This window comes from Lynx rufus, unplaced genomic scaffold (genome assembly GCF_022079265.1).
Source record: "Lynx rufus isolate CCGP_SWC_20201006 ecotype Redwood Valley unplaced genomic scaffold, mLynRuf1.p SCAF_16, whole genome shotgun sequence".
NCBI classification, from domain to species: domain Eukaryota; kingdom Metazoa; phylum Chordata; class Mammalia; order Carnivora; family Felidae; genus Lynx; species Lynx rufus.
The window spans coordinates 8,019,869-8,043,336 of record NW_025814830.1 but is presented as its reverse complement, the minus strand read 5'-3'; the positions used below and the strand labels follow the sequence as shown (position 1 = coordinate 8,043,336).

The 23,468-nt window shown below is 44.7% G+C and overlaps 1 protein-coding gene across 1 annotated transcript; it reads right to left on the bottom strand.

The window, feature by feature from the left end:
- Positions 1 to 574: 574 nt before the first annotated feature.
- On the bottom strand, positions 575 to 11,963 carry ZNF285 (zinc finger protein 285). The gene is given in 3 exon segments (XM_047077893.1): positions 575 to 2,273; positions 4,488 to 4,614; positions 11,949 to 11,963. Coding segments are annotated over 3 exon segments (1,710 nt in total). The 3' UTR covers positions 575 to 705.
- Between the last annotated feature and the right edge of the window lie 11,505 nt (positions 11,964 to 23,468).

Genomic DNA, 23,468 nt, shown 5'->3' with positions numbered 1-23,468 from the left:
GGACATCACAAGATGTCTGTAAGGGTCAGGCCTGGAAGTAGCTTACATCACTTTTGCTCGTACTCTGTTGCTTGGAACTGTATCACATGGACGAGCTCTCAACTGCAAGGGTTTCTGGGAAATGAAGTCTTTACGTGACCAAGAAATGGAGCCAGCAAGGTGAACACACAGCCATGCCCATAAAATATCACTTCTAGAGAGCCCCTTTCTGTGTAGAAAACCTTATGGGTTTGGAAACCTGAGAATGTGGACTAATATTCTCACCACACGAATAACAATAACATGGGTTTCATTTCTGAGCACTCATTTTGAGTATCTTTCTAGCAGGTACACTCTTTAAAAAATCTACAGATTTTGGCTGGCCTGAAAGCCTCAGTGTACTCATCTCAATTATAATTTCCTTCCTGGGCATATCCACTCATGGAAATCTGATCTCTAATTATTGTCATTGCCACAAACTGTCCGTCAGTTATCACTTACTTTGCCACTGTAGCATGCGACAGTTGATGGGAGTCTTGCAGACATTGTTGAGATCCAGAGTAGTTCTCTGGAATGCTCTTAATGAACCCCTGCTTCCGTGCCTCAGGACATCATGGGTGACAGTGTCCTTGCCCTTTGCTGCCCCAGCCCTCCCAATGGCCGAGTAAGCCTCTATCACCCTTCAGTGCATGGACTTTCTTGGTTTCCTGATTGAACCCTGACTAACTACATTGGGAATGTTTCCGTCCTCTTGTGCAGTCTTTGATGAGTAAGAAGGTCCGAGCTGTAACGAAAGCCCTGGCCATCCTCACGATACACATAGTGTATCTCATCCGTATGCACTCTCTGGTGAGCAAGAAGGTATGAGTTACGACTGAAGCCCTTACCACACTCATCACATCTATACGGTTTCTCTCTGGTATGATCTCTTTGATGTAAGTGAAAATATGAGCTGTAACTGAAGCCCTTACCGCACACGTCACATGTATAAGGCTTTTCTCCTGTGTGAACTCTCTGATGAGTGTGAAGAACTGAACGGTAGGCAAAAGCCTTTCTGCACACGTTGCATGTGTAGGGCTTCTCCCCTGTGTGGACTCTCTGGTGAATGTGAAGGTGTGTGCTTTGGCTGAAGCCCTTTCCACACTCGCCACACCGGTAAGGCTTCTCCCCCGTGTGCAGCCTCCGGTGGACTTGAAGAACAGAGCTTGAACTGAAGCATTTGCCACACTCACTGCATTTGTAGGGCTTCTCGCCAGTGTGGACCCTCTGGTGGACAAGAAGATTGGAGCTCTGATCAAAGCCCTTCCCACACGCCTCACATTTGTAGGGCTTTTCCCCTGTGTGCACTCCCTGATGAATACAAAGAAGGGACCTAAATCCGAACCCCTTCCCACACACATCACATCTGTAGGGCATCTCCCCCGTCTGGACTCGGTGATGGTTGTGAAGAGAGGAGTTGCGCCCGAAGACCTTGCCATATTCGGGACATTTATAGGGTTTGTCTCCCGAGGGGCCCTTCTGGTATCTGGGAGGGTCTGCGCTCTGCTTGCAGCCCTCAGCCCACTTTTGATATTCATAAGCTTTGTCCTCTGAATGAGTTTTATAATGAACAGTAAGATCTGAGCTCTGACTGAAGTCCTTTCCACACTGGTCCCATCTACAAGACTGTTCTCCTACGTGAGTGCTGGGATGGACAAGAGGGTCTGCAACATCTATGTGTCCCACCTCATAGTGATTACATTCGACAGGTTGTGGTACCACAGGGACTACGTTATGGACTGTTTACTTCACTGCCAAGTGCTTCCCACAGTCAGTGTATCTACAGGGATCTTCTTCTTTACATTCCTGGGAATCACCATGATCCCGTGATGTCTGACTGATGTGGTCATCACCCTGAGCGCATCCATACAGTGTCTGTTCCACGTGAATTTTCTCATATTGTCCTTGAGAATTCTGGCGCTCAGTCATGCGGGCTTCCTTCCAAGACTCGGGTGTAAGGACTTGTGTCGGGCCTTTCCACGCTGTGCCATCTTGATTTTCTAAATTAATGGCCTTTATTACATAGTTCTCACTTCCAGAAATCTGAAGAGACACTCCCGCCCATTCTTCAGAGAGGAAAACATCTCCTTCTAAATACTGGGGACAATTTCCTTGAACAGTCATGATACACTCCTGACCCCCAGTTAATTCACTGATTCTTTGTTTCCAAATCGGCCAGCGGTAGAGCCCTTCTGGCGAGAGATAACTCAACCCTTTTCCCTGAAGATGTGAAATGTTGTCTTTAATCCTGTCTCCTATGAGGAGAAAAGAGAATTTGGCGAAGAGAACAAGTAAGTCATCCCTCCAGAGGTTTTCAGAAATGAAGTAGGATGGGGTGGGAAGTTGTCACTGGATTCTATTCATAGAGGAAACAGAACCACAGTAAGTCTAATCTGTGAACTGCCAGTTAAAAATCAGATGTTGCAGGGAAACCAAAAGAAATCTTGGAAACAATTTATAGAGAAAGAAATTCACCTCCCTGCTATAAGAGCAGCTGATAAGACACCTTTAATCACTTGGCTACAAAAGGTACGGGGGAGTCTTCCCATATGATTCATGTTCTTTGTGTGTGTATGTGTGTGTATATGTGTAAGTCATAATAACGGAGTGCTAGACATGGTGACAGACATAAACGATCACAAAGACCTTCCAAGATACTATATAAAGTTGAAGAAACAAACAAGTCCTGTCTCCTGTTAATGTTCCTTCCTTCACACCACTGTCACAGGAGGTGGGATTATCATGTATGTTTCTATACCACCTGCACAACTGTATGTGGTGGATCTAAAACAATGGGGATTGAGATGGGGATAATGTTATGAAATAAAGTTCTTAGGGGAGGTGAGGAGGCACATGTATACCTTTGAGGCAGGCTTAAAGAGACAACAGTTTCTCTGAGATTCTCTAGATTCCATGAAGAGATAAAGTCCACCAAGATCCTGTAGTCCAGCCAGTGATATTTTTTCTTTTCTTTTTTCTTTTCTTTTCTTTTCTTTTTTTTTCTTTTCTTTTTTTTCTTTTCTCTTCTCTTCTCTTCTCTTCTCTTTTCTTTTCTTTTCTTTTCTTTTCTTTTCTTTTCTTTTCTGGTAACTAATCTCTATTCCCAATGTGGGGCTTGAATTTATGACCTTGAGATCAAGAGTCACATGCTCTAAAATCCTGTCATCCACTTCCTTAATATCTCCTCTTTAGATTATCTAAACTGCAGAAAATCAAATAGCCATCACTATGAGAATGGACAATTGGAACTGTCAACGGTCTGGCCCCCAGGGAAGCAAGATTGTACTAAAGGGCCATAAAATGAAGGGAGATGAGGTAGAAAAGGGTGGTCATACCCTTGGCACCCTAAAATGGGCTTCAGAATGGCATGAACACCATGATCAAGACCATCCGGACACTGCTTCTGGTTCGATGTCATTTCTGAGTCATTTTACTGAGTGACTTCAATTTGGAAGGTGGTGTCAGAGAAAGGGGGACTTTGAGCTGCCCACCACAAGCTTACAGCAGCAGTCTGCCAGTTGTTTTGACTGTATCCACATTAAGAAACGCATTTACACTGCGACCTAGTACACACAAATAGACACAGACTGTTAACTAAAACAGCTTTATCACCTGATACTTACCTCACTAGGTCCAATGTACTCTGATAAATTCTGTTGTGTTCTAGTCCATTAATCTGTCTTGCTTTTTAAAAACTGCTGATTATGATAGAGTAACTTGATTTCAGACTTACCGACAGTGCTGAATCCTGCACATTGGGCCTACGTCTATAATCTACAGACACAGTGGTACCTCGTTTCATGTGGTTATTAAACACACAGGGTCTAAAACCAGATTAGGAGGGTTCAAATCATAGCTCTTACAAACTGTGTGATCATGGGCAAGTTATTTACTCCATGCCTCAGTTGTTGCTTTGGTAAAAGGAGGCAAGAACAGCAACTATCTCATAAACTAAACCAAGGTAATATGTGAGCCTCTGAGATATTAAAAGTAGATATTCATCAACAAGAAAGCAAACAAGCTGACCCTTATATCGCACTCACTACATACCAGATCCTGGTTTAGTTCCTTTCACACTCCTTTGCCCAAAATATTGCAAGGGACCGAGGCCCGTGGTAGTGTGTGAACTTCATCAACCTCACTTTAAGAAACAGGAGAAAAGAATGACAGCCTACAACGAGAGGAGGTCAGGGTGGGCTCGCTAACTGTATAGGATGCCCACGGGCCAGCGGGTGCAGGCCTTGAGAGCTTCCTCACCAACACTTCCACAAGGGGCCACCAACTCACATCTATCTGCTAACACTCACTGACTTCAGGTGTCTTGTCTGCACATCCCTCATGTTTTCTCTCCAGTGGCCAAAGCTTCCCTTTGTGCTCCAACTGGAATACTCTCTCTGCTGTGAAGCTGATTATTTGAGGAAACAGGACCAGTGGTTTGCTGCTTGGTTACAGAGGGTTGTTGTCCTCACCCATTGAGACAATGTTCCTAAAGTTCTCCAGCATCACGTCCTGGTACAGGTGAATCTGGGCCTTGTCCAATAGCACCAACTCTTCCTCAGTGAAGACCACAGCCACATCCTTGAAGGTCTCAGTTTCCTAAAACATCAAGCACACACCATATTGATGACCCACAAATGACCACTGGCAGAAGAGCACAACCGGAAGCTGTGCCAGTCCTTAGGTTATTGTCTTTCTGTTCCTAACTCTGGTGTTGAAACCACACACCTTGTAATGCTGGAGCTGAGATTCTGCAAATCACACTTTGAATTTGGCAAGTGGCTCCATGTAAGGCTCAGACACTAGGGGGCGCAAGAGGGATTTTGTAAGGCTAGGAGAGAAAGGGACTTCACTTGCTCCTGCCTGTTTGCTTCCTGTTCTGGTATCACCTCTCTCATGCTCCGTTCTGCCGGTGACAGCAGTCCCTTTCCGCAGGGATGGCTGAAGCCACTTTGCAGTTTTCCCAACACTTACAGAACCAGTTTCATTGTTCCCCACGTCACAGACACCAGTCCAGCCAGCCGGTGTCCCCTCATCAGAAATCTGGGTCCGTGACCGGTGGGCTTCTTCTCTGAGCTCAGAGATACCAGCCAGTCAGCCCCGCCTCCTCACAATTTTGTGTTTCAGTGCCACAAGGCCCCTCCTCCGAGTTTCTAAGTTCCAATAATTCAATCTCTCCCTTGTGTCCCCTCAGCCTGGTTGGCAGTTTTTATGCAGCTGTTACTTCTGTGATACTGTAGAGTTCTCTCTTCACCCCTTCAGTTACCTGGTTAACAACTCCCATACCTAGTGAACAATTCTTTCTATTAAATTCTTCCTGTTCAAATAGCTAGTGTCCCTGAACAGGCCCCTCCTAGTACAAAAGAAATGAGAAACACAGAAGAAATTCAAAGTTTTAGGTAGGCCAAGTGTCGCTTCCATCCTCCACATTGCCTGTGTCCCCCTGTTAACCATCCAGGGTCGCACAAAGAATGTTAAACATCCACGAACATCTGTCTTTGAGTGCTTATACGAGCGTTTCTGTAACATAAATTCCTAGACAAGAGACCACTGAGTTACTTGGGCAAGCATACTCTACACTTTGATATTATCCAAAATGTCCTCCAAAAAGGTTGTGCTGATACACTGGCCTAGCAGTATCTAGGTGTCCATTCCCCCTCATAAACCAAGACTTGGCATTTTATTTTCTCTGCCATGGCAGATAAATCTATTTCTAATGGACTAAGCAGACAAGGCAACCAAAAGCATTGGCTGCCAGATTAAGGGAAAAAAAACATAAAAAGGAAATTATTGGGACAATTGGGAGCATTTGGGTATCAGCTAACTACTAAAAAATAATAGAATCAGTAGTGGAATTACTGGATCATATGGTGGTTCTATTTTTAATTTTATGAGGAAACTCCATAATGTTTTCCACAGTGGATGCACCATTTTTCATTCCCACCAACAGTACACAAGCATTCCTTTTTCTCCACATCCTGGTCAACACTTGTTATTTCTTGTTTTTCATTTTAGCCATTCTGACATGTGTGAAGTGATATCTCATCGTAGTTTTGATTTGCATTTCCCTGATGATGAATGGTGTTGAGCATCTTTTCACGTGTCTGTTCGCCACCTATATCTTCTTTGGAAAAATGTCTATTCCTAGGGTGCCTGGTTGGCTCGGTTGGTCAGGTGTCCAACTTCAGCTCAGGTCATGATCTCACTGTTTATGAGCCTGAGCCCCACATCGGACTCTGTGCTAACATCGCAGAGCCTGGAGCCTACTTCAGATTCTGTGTGTGTCTCTCCCTGCCTCTCCCTGCTCTCTCTCTCTCTCAAAAATAATAAACATTTTTTAAAAATGTCTATTCCTATCTGCTACCCATTTTTCAATTGGATTATTTGGGTCTTTTTGATCTTTTTGGTCTAAGTTCTTTATATATTTTGGACATTAACCGCTTATCAGATATATCATTTGCAAGTATCTTTTCCCATTCATTAGGTTGCCTTTTTTATTTTGTTGATGGTTTCCTTCTCTGTGCAAAAGCTTTTTATTTTGGTGTAGTCCAAACAGTTTAATTTTGCTTTTGTTTTCCTTCCCAGAGGAGACATATCCAGAAAAATGTTTCTATGGCCAATGTCAAAGAAATCACTGCTTATGTTTTCTTCTAAGAATTTTATGGCTTCAGGTCTCACATTTATGTCTTTAATCCATTTTGAGTTTATTTTTATGCACAGTATTTACCCAAAGGAAACAAAAACACTAATTCAAAAAGATATACACACTCCTATGTTCATTGCAACATTATCTGCAATAGCCAAGATAAGGAAGCAACCCAAGTGCCCATCAATAGATGAATGGATAAAGATGTGGTATACACACACAGAGATACACACACACACACACACACACACACTGCACAATGGTATATTACTCAGCCACAAAAAGGATTGAACTCTTGATATCTGTAACAACATGGATGGGCCTAGAGGGTATAATGCTAACTAAAATAAGTCAATCAGAGAAAGACAAATACCATATGATATCACTCACATGTGGAATTTAAGAAACAAAACAAATGATTAAAGGGAAAAAAAAGAGGGGCGCCTAAGTGGCTCAGTCGGTTGGGCGTCTGACTTCAGCTCAGGTCACGATCTCGCGGTCCGTGAGTTCGAGCCCCGTGTCGGGCTCTGGGCTGATGGCTCAGAGCCTGGAGCCTGCTTCCGATTCTGTGTCTCCCTCTCTCTCTGCCCCTCCCCCATCCATGCTCTGTCTCTCTGTCTCAAAAACAAATAAACGTTAAAACATTTTTTTTTAAAAAAAGGGAAAAAAAAGAAACAAAAAACAGATTCTTAAATACAGAGAACTGGTGGTCGCCAGAGAGGAGGTGAGTGGGGAGGTGGGGGAAACAGAGGGGATTAAAGAGTACATTTATCAGGACACCTGGGTTGCTCATTGGTTGCACATCTGACACTTGATTTCAGCTCTGGTCATGATCCCAGGGTCACGGGATCGAGCCCCACATTGGGCTCCATGCTCAGCTTAAGGTTCTCTCTTTCCCTCTGCCCCTCTCCCTCACTCACGTGCTCTCTCTTTAAAATAAATAAAATGGAAAAAAATTACAAAAAAAAAGAGGACACTTATCACGATGAGCACTGAGAAATATATAGAATTATTGAATCATCATGTTGTACACCTGAAACTATATAACACTGTATGTTAATTATACTTGAATAAAAAAATAAATTCCTTTAAAAAAATTTTTTTAACATTTATTCATTTTTGAGAGGCAGAGCACAAGCCGGGGAGGGGCAGAGAGAGAGGGAGACACAGAATCCGAAGCAGGCTCCAGGCTTTGAGCTGTCAGCACAGAGCCTGACGCGGCACTTGAACCCACAAACCGTGAGATCACGACCTAAGTGGAAGCAGGTCATTCAACTGACTGAGCCACCCGGGTGCCCCCAAAAATAAATGTCTTGAGTGTGATGACAGTAATGTGGAGATGTAGGAAAACGACCTTATTCTTAGGAGATACATGCTGAAGCATCTAGGGATGAATAATGATGCCTGCAATTCGTTCTCGACTGGGTCAGCAAAATGAAATATAGATAGGGGCTCCTGGGTGGCTCAGTTGGTTAAGCGTCTGACTTTGGCTCAGGTCATGGTCTCACAGTTAGGAGTTTGAGCCCTGCATCGGGCTCTGTGCTGACCCCTCAGAGTCTGGAGCCTGCCTCAGATTCTGTGTCTCCCTCTCTCTCTCTGCCCCTCCCCTGCTCACATTCTCTCTCTCTCAAAAATAAGTAAACATTAAAAAAAGTTTTAAAAAAGATGAAATATAGATAAGTATGTGTGTACATATGTGTATTATATATATGTGTACAAGTTAACAACTATGAATCTAGTTAAAGATCATATACTATACTGTTTTTTCCACTTTTCCATGAATTAAAAAATTGGAAAATAAAAAGTTGAGGGGAACAATAATCTAGTATTAATAGCCATCCCCTGACCAAGAAAACAAATTTTTAAATAAAATGTTATCATTGCAGGGCCGCCTGGGTGGCTCAGTCGGTTAAACGTCTGACTTCGGCTCAGGTCATGATCTCACAGTTCGTGGGTTCGAGCCCCGCGTCGGGCTCTGTGCTGACAGCTCAGGGCCTGGAGCCTGTTTCGGATTCTGTGTATCCTTCTCTCTCTACTCCTACCCCACTCGTGCTCTGTCTCACTCTGTCTCTCAAAAATAAATAAATGTAATTTTAAAAATGTTTAATAAAAATAAAATAAAATAAAATAAAATAAAATAAAATAAAATAAAATAAAATAAAATGTTATCAGTGTACTTATCACACTGCTCAACTACGTGGTCACAGACGTGTGACTCTCATTAGACTCTGCACCTCAAAAATGCTTCCAACCAAAGCTGTGAGAAGTTAAAATGTATTTCATGGAGCATTTATGCAATTAGCATTTAGCAACTGTTCAGTTCACCAAAACATGGCAATTATTAAAAACAGAAAGTAGGTGGAGAGGCATTATGGACTGGATGTTTGTGTCCCACCCCCCCCCCAAATTCATATATTGAAATCTTAATCCCCCAAGGTGATAGTATTAAAAGGTGAAACCTTCTGGAGGTAATTAGGTCATCAGAGTAGAGCCTCATGAATAGGATTGATGCCCTTCTAAAAGATCTCCCAGAGAGCTCACCCTTTCTGCCATGTGAGGACACACGGCAAGAAGATGGCCATCTATTGATAACAAAGCGGGCCCTCACCAACACCAAATCTGCCAGCTACCTGATTTTGGACTTCTTAGTCTCCAGAGCTGTGCAAATAAGTTTCAGCTCATTAACCACCCAGTATATCTTAGCAGCACTTCTCTCCTCGGTAGGAGGCAACAAAAAGGAGTTGGAGCGAGCAGGCCAGGAACTACAGATACTGGACGGCCCAGTGGGATAACTCTAGGGAGAAGGGGTTAGGAATGCAGGCTCACCCAGCCTAACCCCCTTCTCCCTTCTTCGTCTCAATACTCTGGGAAAACAAAACACCCAATTCCCAGCACCCTTTGCAGCCGAGTGGATTCTTTGCTGGGATCCTATGCAGAGACTGCCATATAATGCCGGTACAAGGACTGTCCAAAAATATTAATGACCCAAATTTATAAACCAATACAGATACGATCAATGACTTAAAAAATCTTTTTCTCAGCACACAGCACCATTTATGAAGTACTCTTGTAAAATCTGGGACCTGAATTTATTCAAGTGTTTCGTGCTTCCATTTATAGGAAAGATTATAGCTGGAGGAACCCACTGAATGACAGCAAACAGAAGCATTTTTGAGATAATCGGGGAAAATTGATTATTGCCTAGGTATTAGATGATACCAAAGAACAACTTGATAATCTCAGTCATTTTTTTTCTATCGTCAGTAGAAATACATACTGAAGGGGCGCCTGGGTGGCGCAGTCGGTTAGGCGTCCGACTTCAGCCAGGTCACGATCTCGCGGTCCGGGAGTTCGAGCCCCGCGTCAGGCTCTGGGCTGATGGCTCAGAGCCTGGAGCCTGTTTCCGATTCTGTGTCTCCCTCTCTCTCTGCCCCTCCCCCGTTCATGCTCTGTCTCTCTCTGTCCCAAAAATAAATAAACGTTGGGAAAAAAAAATTAAAAAAAAAAAAAAGAAATACATACTGAAGTATATAGAGGAGAATGGTAACTTAGATTGCTATTTAACAAAATTCTCTCACACTCCCCAATGCCACTACAAGACCAGAGTGCATTTCATTGCCCCGTGACTTTGGATTTGGCTCCACGACTTGTTCCAGCTCTGAGCCTAGGCCTTTAAGAGGTCTCGAATGTTTCCACTTGCTTTCTTCCTCCTCTGCCACCACCCAACACATCCAAGCTAACCGATAAAACTGCTACCACAAGCAGAATGCTACCAAATAAATATCTCTGGCACTGACTTTGGGACCGGGCGGTAATGGTTGAGGAAACTGTTAGCAGAGGCTGGAAAAATGGTCGCCTGGGGGATACAGTGTGAAACACTTGGTAAAACAGTTGCTGGCAATAATTTAGAAGCTAGAAAATGTCCCTAAGGAGAAGGGGCAGACTCAGGCAAGATGGCGTCCAGGCAGAGGAAAGGAGCGGGAGCGCATTTATGTTAGCTCGCACCTGAGCTGCTCTAAGAAAGTAATGGGCTCAGAACAAAACCAATACAAAACAAAACAACGTGCTATCGGGATCTTCTTTTAAAATGCTTTGGGAAAGAAAAAAAGGAAAGTGAAAACGAGATCGATGAAGCAGATGTGGCAAAACGTTGAACCTGCGCTCTACATCGGCATTCATAGTACTCTTTTCCCTTTTTGTATATTTTCATAATTAAAACATTTTTCATGATTTAAAAAAATCATGGCTGCACCCTCGGATGGCCTTTTTGATGCATCAACTTGGCTAGACTACGGTCCCATTATTGAAGCAAAAATTAATCTAGGTGTTGCTGTGAAGATGTTTTGTAGAGGTGATTAAAGTCCATAATCAGATGACTTTGAAGGAGATTATTTTAAATAATCTGGGTGGGCCTGACTCAATCAGTCGAAGGGCCTTCAGACCAGAAGTGAGGCTTCCCTAAGAGAAGAAATTCTACCTGTAGACAGCAGTCCCAGTCTGTATCTAAGAGTTCCAGCCCGCCCTGGGATTTCCATTTGCCCTGCATCCCGCCCCCACCCCCAGTCACATAAAAGAAATCTCATCCAAATCTCTTCTTACTATATATCTCATGTTGTTCCTACGTCATTGGTTGAACCCTGATGGACATATACCCATTCAAATCTTGCTACTTATGTGGACTGGACCCCGCACTACCCAGAGTGTGGTCATGTATGTACTGACCACGCACTCGAATGTTGTGGCAATGCTGCATTGCTATAGAAGTTTCTGGGGCGCCTGGGTGGCTCAGTCGGTTAAGCGTCTGACTTTGGCTCAGGTCACGATCTCACGGTCCATGAGTTGGAGCCCTGCATTGGGCTTTGCACTGACAGCTCAGAGCCTGGAGCCTGCTTCCGATTCTGTGTCTCCCTCTCTCTCTCTGCCCCTCCCCGGTTTGTGCTCGCTCTCTCTCTCTCTCTCTCTCTCTCTCTCTCAAAAATAAACATTAAAAGCTTCTGGATTCTTCCTTTTGATTGCTGTATTGATCTCTCTGTGACAAGCAGCTCGTGGACTGGCACTTGTGTGCGAACCACACTTGGAATAGCCTGAACTAGGCATCCTGACATCTCTGAGCCTGTTCCTTCCTTTCTGCAAAGGGAGTTAACACCACCTCTCTCACACAGCTGTTAGGAGCAAGGTGAAGTGTCTAAGACACAGCCGCCACTCAAAACTTGGCCATTTCCTTTCAGAAAATAGCTCCCCAGAAGGGACGTGGTATTTAAGAGGGAGAAAGGAAACCTTGACTTACCCGGAACTTAACCATACTGTCTTCCTCTTGGAAAGAGTGGGATCGCGAGAACGCAGAACTGCAAAGAAAGAATCCATGAAAGCGTGGGTTTAACAAATTTCGAGTAAATCCTAGTTTCTTCTTTTTTTTTTTTAACTTTTTTTTTATGTTTATTTATTTTTGAGAGAGAGAGAGAGAGAGAGAGATACAGAGAGTGTGAGCAGGGTAGGGGCAGAGAGAGACAGAGACACAGAATCTGAAGCAGGCTCCAGGCTCTGAGCTGTCAGCACAGGGCCCAACGTGGGGCTCGAACTCACATGCAGTGAGTTCATGACCTGAGCCAAAGTCTGACATTTAACCAACTGAGCCACCCAGGTGCCCCTGTCCTGGTTTCTTCTTATCTGTACAATTTTTTTCACACATTCTTCCTTCCCAAGGTATCTTTACCTCTCTTCTCATTCTCAACGGACTGAATCTCACCTCCTCAAGCCTTCTCCCCTGCCCGCATTCCACCCAGGCTCTCCTGTCACTCCTGTCTCGCTCCTCAAACTTTTCAGTCAAAACTGCCATGCTTTTCCTTTTCTCAGACTTGCGTTGTGTTGTGTTGCGTTGCGTTGTGTTGTGTTGTGTTGTGTTGTGTTGACATCACCTGCATCCTAGTCATTCCGGAAAACAGGCTCCAGAATTTCTGACTTGGAGAGTGATCTCAGCATGACAGGGGAACTTTCTTTTGCTTCCACTTTCACATGCAAGTTACTCCTGTGTAACCGGGACCTGGAAGCTGAAGAACTTTCAGTTAGCTAAGATCTTACAAAACAACCTCTCTCCAGCACCCATTCTATGCTCTGGGACCCTGTGACTTTTGCAAATACTGATGACACAGCTACAACATGGAAGGCACACTCTGCTCTGGGAAAGCTCACAGGATGGAGCGAGGAACTCTCTAGATCTGCTGGTGGACAGAAGCAGGTAGAAGGAGGCCCTGGGAACTTGGCACTCTACATCCACTCAACTCCTTTCCCTGCCCTGCCTGTAGCAGGAGACCCCCTTGCCCTCCAGCTTCCAGTTGAACTTAGCCAATAGGGCAAGTCAGCAGGAGATCCAGGAAAGGGACATAAGTCAAGTCAGAGTATTTCCCCAGCTCTTTCCTGGAGTTGCTTTGGACTGGCTGTTTCATACCCCTTGACCAAAGGTCACAGCACCTATCAGTGGCCCTCCTCTCAAATCTCTTTCCCCAGGTCTGGTAACTGGCTCCTCCCTCAGCCCTTCCACCCTAGGGACGACAGTCCATGACCCTGCTATGAGCAGATCTGGGATATTGCAAGATCCTTTCTTGATTACCACACCCTGCCCACACTTTGGTAAACTGCCCCTTTATTTTAAGCTCGTCTCAACTTACCATTCTGACTCTGGTGTTTATTTCCTATCTGAAAAACTCTGTAAATATGGTAGCCTCTGGCCTTCCAGGAGAAACTGAGTGTGTAAAATTTCTGCTTTAGGCACTGTGGGAACCCCAAAGATTAAAGGATAAAAACCAAAGACCATGTCTCTGTCTTCTCAGATAGTGCTTCTCAAAACTACCTGGGGGCGCCTGGGGGGCTCAGTCAGTTAAGAGTCCGACTTCAGCTCAGGTCATGATCTCATGGTTTATGGGTTCGAGCCCCATGTCGGGCTGTGTGCTGACAGCTCAGAGCCTGGAGCCTGCTTCCGATTCTTTGTCTCCCTCACTGCCTCTCTCTCTGCCCCTCCCTGGCTCTCACTGTCTCTCTCTCAAAAATAAATAAACACTAAAAAAAATTTTTTTTTAAACTACCTGTTGTGAGAGGTGTGTGGGTAGCTCAGTTGGTTAAGCATACAACTCCTGATTTCAGCTCATGTCAGCATCTCAGTTTGTGAGATTGAGCCCCACATCAGGCTCTGTGCTAAGCATTGGAGCCTGCTTGTGATTCTCTCTCTCTCCCTGTCTCTCTCTGCCTTTCCCTTGCTCACACTTGCTCTCTCTCTCTTTCAAAATAAATAAATAAACATTAAAAAAAAAACTACCTGTGGTGAAGGACCAGTTTCATGTTATTTTCACTGTTATTTTCATCTGTCACTGACCAATATTTTGGTAAAATACAGTTAAAAAGAAATTTCTAACTGGACAGTAACATGTAGAAAAATTAAACTGGACCACTTTCTTACACCATACACAAAAATAAAATCAAAATGGATATAAGACCTAAATGTGAGACAGGAAACCATCAAAACCCTAGAGGGGTAAACAGGCAACAACCTCTTTGACCTTGGCTGCAACAACTTCTTATTTGACATGTCTCCGAAGGCAAGGGAGATAAAAGCCGAAATGAACTACTAGGACCTCATCAAGATAAAAAGCTTCTGCACTGCAAAGGAAACAATCAACAAAACTAAAAGGCGACTGACAGAATGGGAGAAGATATTTGCAAATGACATATCAGAAAAAGGGTTAGTATCCAAACGATATACAGAACTTACCAAACTCAACACCTGAAAAAAAAAATAAGCCAATGAAGAAATGGGCAGAAGACATGAACTGACACTTTTACAAAGAAGACATCCAGGTGGCCTACTGGCCACATGAAAAGATTCTCAGCGTCACTCATCATCAGGGAAATACAAATCAAAGCCACATTGAGATACCACCTCACACCTGTCAGAATGGCTAACATTAACAATTCAGGAAACAACAGATGTTGGCGAGGATGTGGAGAAAGGGGAACCCTCTTGCACTGTTGGTGGGAATGCAAACTGGTGCAGCCACTCTGAAAAACAGCATGGAGGTTCCTTGAAAACTTAAAAATAGAGCTACCCTGTGACCCAGAAATAGCACTGCCAGGAATTTACCCAAGGGATACAGGAGTGCTGATGCATAGGGGCACTTGTACCCCCAATGTTTATAGCAGCGCTTTCAACAACAGCCAAACTATGGAAAGAGCCCAAATGCCCATCAACTGACGAATGGATAAAGAAGATGTGGCTTATATATACAATGGAACACTACTTGGCAATGAGAAAGAATGAAAGCCTGCCATTTGCAGCAATGTGGATGGAACTGGAGGATATTATGTTAAGTGAAATAAGTCAGTGAGAGAAAGACAGATATTATGTTTTCACTCATATGTGGAGCTTGAGAAACTTAACAGAAGACCATGGGGGAAGGGAAGGGGAAAAAGTGGTTTCAGAGAGGGAGGAAAACCCATAAGAGACTCTTAAATACAGAGAACAAACTGAGGGTTGATGGAGGGGGAGCGGGGGGAGAGGGAAAAATGGGTGATGGGCATTGAGGAGGGCACTTGTTGGATGAGCAACGGGTGTTGTATGTAAGCGATGAATCACGGGAATCTACCCGCAAAACCAAGAGCACACTGTATACACTGTATGATAGCTAACTTGACAATAAATTATATTTAAAAATAAATAAATAAAATAAAATAAAAATACGGAAAAAAGTAAAAAGAAATTTCTAGAAAAAGTACATACTTAGGCATACAAATTACAAGCCCATTTTTAAATCATCAGATTGATCAGTTACCATACAATTGCTAGAACTGATACACAAATTTTTCAAGGTTTACACTCAATTTCTGAAATTATCTGGTCACAGACCAATAACATTTAGCTCTCCGACTGGCCCCAGTCTGCTGGCCACCCCGCGAGCAGCTTGCAGGGTTACAGAATCAGGTTAATAGAATACAAAATGACTTTTTGGCAAATCTTCACCGTTTCCCCCCACCCCCTTACTACCTCTGGTAGAAAGCATGAATCGCCTTATTCTGGGCTCCCACAAAGATTTGTTAAACCCCTAAGTACAGTGCTAATCGCATTCTGATCTGAGTCCTGAAGCAGGACAGAGACCAGGTCCCCACGGCAACCTCTGGAGGGGAAGAGGAGCTGCAGGGAAAGCAACAATTGAATCTGGAACTTCAGGTGCCAAGAAACACAATCAGAAAGAGAAGCCCCGGGGCTCCTGGGCGCCTCAGTCAGTTGAGCACCTGACTTCAGCTCAGGTCACATGATCTCACAGTTTGTGAGTTTGGGCCCACATGAGCTCTCTGTGGTCAGCACAGAGCCCGCTTCAGATCCTCTGTCCCTCCCTCCCTCTGCCCCCTACCCCTTGTTCTCTTTCTCTCTAAAAAATAAACATAAAAAAAAAGGAAATATAAGCCCCGAGTTTTCCCCAAAACCCTGCTTCCAGATTCCTGACTCTACTTAGAAGTTCCAGAGGATTCAAAACTGAGAGAGATGTGCCTAGCAATCCTGTGTAATCATCTCAGGAACGGGACAAAGACCATTTCTTCTGTGTGCATGAGGGTCAATGTCATGTGATAATGTCAAAGTGGTTCGTCTGTAATCTGTATCTGAGCCGGAGGGCTCTGCGAGAGCTGGCTTCAGCCCTCAGCCCTCAGGGCCTGTGGCAGGACGGCAGGCAGGGCTGTCTCTAGTCCATGCCAATATGCCTTTGAGCATATTAGAAAATGTATCCCTTCTTCAAGATACTTTTCTTCCACCCGTTGGAAAATTCTTATCACATACTGATTTTTGTTGGAATAAAGCAACGGAGCACTTTTATTGCTACTTGCTGAAAATTGCATGCGTGTCCTATGTGAATAGTATGCCTTTGATGTGGTCTCCTTGTGCAGTACGCAGCCTGCACAGATGTGCATAGCCGCCCTACTCCCAGAAAGCCTGTCCAAAAACTTAAAGGCTAGTGAGACATGGCTGTGTGCACATGACAAAGCCTGTCACTGGCCAGTCCAAGTGACTATGAAGTATAGGACTATGGGAGGGCTTTTCTAGTGACCATCCCATATCCCCTGCCCATGGGGATCAGTCTTCTATGGTCAGACCACAGGATCTGGTACTGACGTCCACTACAACACTTTTCATATCCTACTTCAATTTTCCTGGTTACTTTTGCTTTCTCTCCTGTAACATGTGCTCCTAATGACTAGAAATTGTATCATTCGTGTGCCTATGGCAAGTTTAGCATGCAGTAGGTGCCAAATGAATGAATGAATGGAGAAGTCTGGGCCTTTGCCTGACTCAATTCTCAGACTGAAAAGATCAGATCTTGAGATCAAAGGTGCAAGGAAAACCCATGCATTGGGTATATGACCCATGCATTGAACGCTGACTAGGAGAAAACGCAGTAGAGCCTGGCTGTTTAAAAAAAAAAAAAATTAGACTCTGAAACCAGACTCCCTGGGTTCAAGGCGTGTCTTTGTCATCCACCGGCTGTGTGCCCTTGGTCGAACCAGCTCCTGGTGCCTTAGTTCCTTCCTCTGTAGAAGACAGGATATCGAGAGAACCTATTTCTAAGTGTCATTGTGGGAACTCAGTAAGTTATGACGTGCAAGGTACTCAGAGTGGCGCCTAGCATACAATAAGGAGTCAGTAAGTGTTGTGTACTGGGCTGTATGCTAAGTGCTCCAGATAAAAATGTAAGATTCAGTCCCTGATCAGGGTGCCTGGGTGACTCAGCCTGTTAAGCCTCTGATTTCGGCTCAGGTCATGATCTCGCGGTTTCTGAGTTCAAGCTCCTCATCGGGCTCTGTGCCAATAGCTCGGAGCCTGGAGCCTGCTTGGGATTCTGTGTCTCCCTCTCTCTCTCTGCTCCTCCCCTGCTCACTCTGTCTCTCTCACTCTCAAAAATAAACATACATTAAAAAAAAAAACCCTAAAATTAAATAAATAAAAATAAAAGACATCCCTCTGGGGCACCTGGGTGGCTCAGTTGGTTGGTATCCAATTGGCTCAGGTCATGATCTCGCGGTTTGTGGCTTTGAGCCCCATGTCTGGTTCTGTGCTGACAGCTCAGAGCCTGGAGCCTGCTTGGGATTCTGTGTCCCCCTCTCTCTCTGCCCCTCCCCAGCTCGCGCTCTGTCTCTCTGTCTCTCAAAAATAAACATTAAAAAAAAAAATCAGTCCCTGATCTAAAGGGGAGGCAAACTAGGGGGTGGAGAGGTGAGCCAGTAAATTCACTGGAACGTGAGAAGGGCTGCAGCAGATGTGGCTGCACAAAACTGAACAAAGACACAGGGTACAGAAACCCGACACAGCCCGAGAGGGCTCCAGGCTGTCAGGGAAGGCTTTCAAGAGATGATAATTGAACTGTAGCTGATGCCCAAAGAAACAGAAGGCATTTGCCCAACTGACAAGGAAGGAGAAGGCTAATGAAGAAGTGGCAATGTGGGCGAAAACACACACGTGGGCAATGCTGCGGTCCCACCAAAGGCCAGGAAGCACATGGGTATAGACTAGAACAGTCACAGGGCCAAGTCCGGCTAAGACAATGCCGGAGACATTACCAGGGGCCGATCCTGAAGAATCCTGAAGAGATTCAACATTGTGTTACTATTATTATCATTATTATTATCATTATTATTAATATTAATACTAATATTTATATAATTAATATTTAATTATATATTATATATTTTATATATATTTTATATATACAAATATAAATTATATATTATATATAATTATATTATATAATTATATAATAATTAATTAATATGAATAATATTAATATTAATAAAATTATTAATATTAATATTATTAACCTTCAAGTACCAGTTTGGGTGTTACTTCCGCAGGAAGCCCTCCTTGATTATCTCCACCATATCACGCACTGTCTTCATCCGTTCAAGCCCCTATAACAAAACTACCACATACCGTGTGGTTTATAAAGAACAGAAGTTTATTTATCACAGTTCTGGAGGCCAGAAGCCCAAGATCACCGTTAGGTGAGGGCCCTCTTCTGGATCACAGACTTCTTGTCGTCTCCACCTCTCCTCACAGGGTGGACCAGGCAAGGGAGCCCTCTAGGCCCTCCTTTATAAGGCATTGATCTCACTCACGAGGGCTCTGCCCTCAGGCCATAACCACCTTCAAAGCCCTGCCTCTTTTTTTTTTTTAATTTTTTTTTTAATTTTTATTTTTGAAGGAGAGAGAGACCGAGCGTGAGCAGGGGAGGAGCAGAGAGAGAGGGAGACACAGAATTTGAAGCAGGCTCCAGGCTCCGAGCCGTCAGCCCAGAGCCCGACGCGGGGCTCGAACTCACAAACTGGGAGATCATGACCTGAGCCGAAGTCGGACGCTTAGCCGACTGCGCCACCCAGGCGCCCCAAAACCCTGCCTCTTAATACCATCACGCTGGGCCTTGGGATTTCAAACATGTGAATTTCAGGGGATCCAAACATTCACACCATGGCAGATGCCGACTGTGGCTGGCATTTCTCCTATCGTAGCACTATACTGTGGTTGTTTCATTATCTTCCACCCTTGGCCATAAGCTCAGAGAGAACAAGGATGGCATTGCCTCGTCCAACACATATTTATTAAGTGCCTACTGTATGCCAGGCAGGGATCTAGAAACTGAAGATATAGCAATAAGGGTTATGGAGGGAAAAAAAATGGGGCAGGGGGATAGGGAATGAAATGGGGTGGTCAGGAGAAGCCTCACGGGGGTGATCTGTGAGTAAAGACCTAAATGAGTAAAGGAGTGACCAACACAAATATCTGTACAGAGAACATTCTAGACAGAGCGTACAGCAAGGGTCAACACCCAGAGGTGGCAGCATGCGCGGCACGTGGCTAAAGTGGAGCGAGTGAGGGAAAGAATAATCAGGGACGAAAGAAAGGTAAATGCGAGCCAGATGGTATGCGGTCTTCCAGGCCGTTTCAAGGCTTTTGGCTGTTATCCTCATTAGGTGGGAATAAAGGCAGGACTTTTGAACAGAGGAGTGACATGATCCAAGTTAGGTATCAATAGGGTTATTCTGGCTGCTGTTAAGAATGGACTAACAGTGGCAAGACGGGAAGCAGAAGACCAGATGGTCGGTTATCACGACAATCCCACCAAGGGATGATGGCGTCTTGGGTCAGGGACGCGGAGGTGGCGGCAGTGAGAAGTTGCTGGGGTCTGCGTTTATAATGAAGACACGGTCACTGGGCTCTGTCGATGGCTTCCATCCAGGGTGGAAGGCAGGGGGTGGAGGCTTTGGCCTTGTTCACTGGAAGGATGGAGAAGGTTTTGTAGAGCCAGGTTTTGCAGCCGATTAGGAGCTCAGTTTTGGAAATAGTGGGTTTGAGGTGTTGAAAAACACACCCATAGCGTGAGAAGTGAGGCAGAGGATTCATTTTCAGAAGTACCAAACAAAAGCTGGGCAGTCTAGTTAACAGTAGGTTTACAAAGTACTGGAAATATGTATAAAACCCCGCCCTGCCCGGACCCACAGCGGAGTCCCAAACCCTTAGAAACTTCACTTCCTGGTCCTCCTTCCCCTCTCTGTTTCGCAGGCTTATTTTCACGGGCTTATTTTTGTGGACTTTGCAATGAGCATGTGCCAAGGAATAAAGGGAGGAGGGACTGAAAGTCTCTGGTCATCTCAGGGAATGTACATTTGTTCTAATCAGACCGCTTTATGGCATAGGCATATGGGCATAGGCAACGCCTGGGTAAGGCTGTGACCTCTGTAGTGCTCAGCCAATGAGGAATCAGGGGAGGGGCTTCACACTAGGAGATAAATTGTCTGCTGTAACTGCCCCGAGTGTGGCTGTCCCTCAGACACCAGCTCTTGCAAGAACGTTGATTAAAGCCTCACTTCACTGTGTTCCCAGTCTCCTTGTCCCTCCTTTGATTGGGTCGGTGGGCTTATTTCTCACTCACATTTACAGAGATAGAAGAAAAAAATTATCCCCTTCACAAGAGACAAAAGACATAAAATACCTATGAATCAATTTCATTAAGAATACAGGGGCCTGGGTGGCTCAATCAGTTAAGCAGCTAGGAGCAAAATTCAACCTTTCTATGCTTCCTCAGAGCACTTCCTAGCTAGTTCATTGTAAAGCTGTTTCAAAAACATTTTATTATAAAAATTTCAAACACATGCAGAGGTAGACAGACTAGCAGAACGAACCCCCAGGTACCAATCATGCAGCTTAAGCAATTATCAACGCATGGCCACTCTTATTTCAACCATACCGCTACCTATTCCCAACGTACTCACTTATTATTTTGAAGCATACCCCTGACACCATATTCATCATATTGTCTAATCCAAACATACGTCATCACGTAGCTCTAAAAGATGTGAAATAGTTTTAAAAGTGCTAACATTACACCTCAAATAATTAATGTCAACTCTCTAATTTTATCAAATGGAGAGGCAGTTTGACTGCAACCGAACAATTTGCCATTTGCTCTTTATGTCTAATCAGCCTCAAAGGTTGCATTCCCTGCCTCTCGGCATGCAAGGTGAGGTTGGGGTTAATAATTTGGGGCAGTTCTTTTCAAACTGTATTCAGAGACTACTCTAGATGTCTAACTAGAGGGAGGAGAAAAGCCAAGAGGTAAGCAGAGTTAGGGCTCCCCGGAAAAAGACAGAAGAGACATAGCTGGGTTTTTTTGTTTTGTTTGCTTGGTTGGTTTTGGTGGTGGGGGGTGGTTGACATAGCTTCTTGACATAAGAAAAGTCATTTTTATGTCCTGGCCCTCTTGTGATCTAAGCCTGACCGGCACCTGACACTACTTGCCAGAAGCACATTTCTTGCAGAACTCCCTGCGATATGTTGAAATTGCAGAATAGGCCTCGGTAGTTAACGGTTTTAAGGGAACAAAAAAGAATGTAAGAATACACAGCCACTTTCAGGCCACGAGATAGCCTAATCATATTTGGGGCAATAAATCGATGGTAAAACTCCCAGGGCTGACTCCAAAGTGAAGCGTGGCCTGAAGCACATTCTTGAGTAATCTTTGCAGGATCTAAACCCCTTTGAGCACCCAGATCCCAGACCAAGTGAGGCCAGAGAATTGATGATGCTGACCCTTGCCGGCCCTCATGACTTCAACCAACTAAGACCCGGACTCGCCCACTTTAAGATGACTTTTGCCCCACTGCGCAAGACCCTTCATGAATATGTATGCACCCTTAGCTTAAAACTTCCCCAGTTTTATTGTTCCAGGAGACACTGCTTTGGGAAATATCCCGGGTGTTCCCCTTTACTCGTTACAAGTAAAATCCTTCCTTTTCCTTTTCTCTTTTGTTTTTTGTTTTTTTGTTTTTTGGTTTTGGTTTTTTTTGTTTTTTTTTGTTTTTTTTGTTTTTTTTTGGCTTGGTTGTGTCCTTTAGCTCAACACTTACCAAGAGGTGAACCCAGTTTGGGGTAACAAGATACCCCCCTGGAGACAGAGCTACCAGATGTCAAGCCCAGCGTTCAGAAGCCAAGATTCCAGAAACCTTGGGGTGCTGAGCCCGAACCGCCCCCCTGCCAACCCCAGGGATGAACAGACCAAGCCGGCCCCCATACTCGGAGATGAACTGCTGGGCCCGTCCCTCTCCCCAGTCGGGGACGCCTGGCCCCGACCATTATCCCCCAAACATGAGCCAACGCCCTCCGGCCCCCCCGCCTGGATCTGGAGATGAACATTCCAAGACTGACACCAATCCCGACGCGGGGATGCACAGCTCCTACCTCCAAAACCTGCAGAGGCACTACCGGAGTCAGTCCCCCCAAATCCAGCTCAAGCTCGCCCATCTCTTCCCAAGGAATGCCGGGCGAGCACCTCAACACTCCGCCCCGCCAAGAAGGCTCTTTCACTGGCCACCAGTCCCCGCTTCCAACTCCTCCCATCTAGCAACAGGGCGCAATCACGACTACACACCCTCCACCCCTAGCGCCTCCGACCGGGGCGCGGTCCGGGCTGGACTCACCTCAGCGCCCCAAACAAGGTCGCCCACGGCGCCCGCCGGAGCCCATAACGCATGCGCAAGAAAGTCTGCGGACTACAATCCCCAGAAGCCCCTGCGCCGCAGCAGCCAGGAGGCCCGTGCCCCTGCTGGGGTCACCCGCACGCCAGTCATTTACCTAAAACGAAAATAACAACAATCGCAAGAGTGGTAAAATAACAGTGAAATGCTAGCAATAATGAAAACAAATCACTCTCCCCCCGTGATAATAAAGAAGAGGCAAGATTCTCTTACCACCTGGAAATGAGCACTTGTTCCCATTTTAGTGAAAATCCTTTACAGGTTCTTAACTCTGCAGACATACCCTTTAATTTTATAAACACGCAATTTTTCAATTAAAATGTATTTAAATACCCTTTTCACGGCTTGTTTCCATTGAAGGGGACTCTGGAAGATCTTCCACACTTCAGAGCTGACATAGTCCTGTGATAGGTTTCTCCTTCTCTGAAGCAGAAAGAATTAACAACCAGTGCCTTCTGTTTTTAATCAAGGGATAGCTAGCACGAGTCTGGGTGGGTGGTGGGTGGAGGTCTTGTAAGAGGCCTATTTCTACAAATCACGAAGACACGGAAAGTTTTCAGATTCCCTTTGAGGAGTCTCCGCTCTTGGGACTTACTTTTTGCATTTTAAGATTCCTGTTAGAGAAAGTCTCTTTTTTTGTGTGCCATCACAGGGTAAGAAAATTGTAGAAGGACTTCCCTAGAGGCCCACAATTCTCGCCTGGAGGAAAGCACCAAAAACAAAAACAAAAAAAAAAAAACAAACA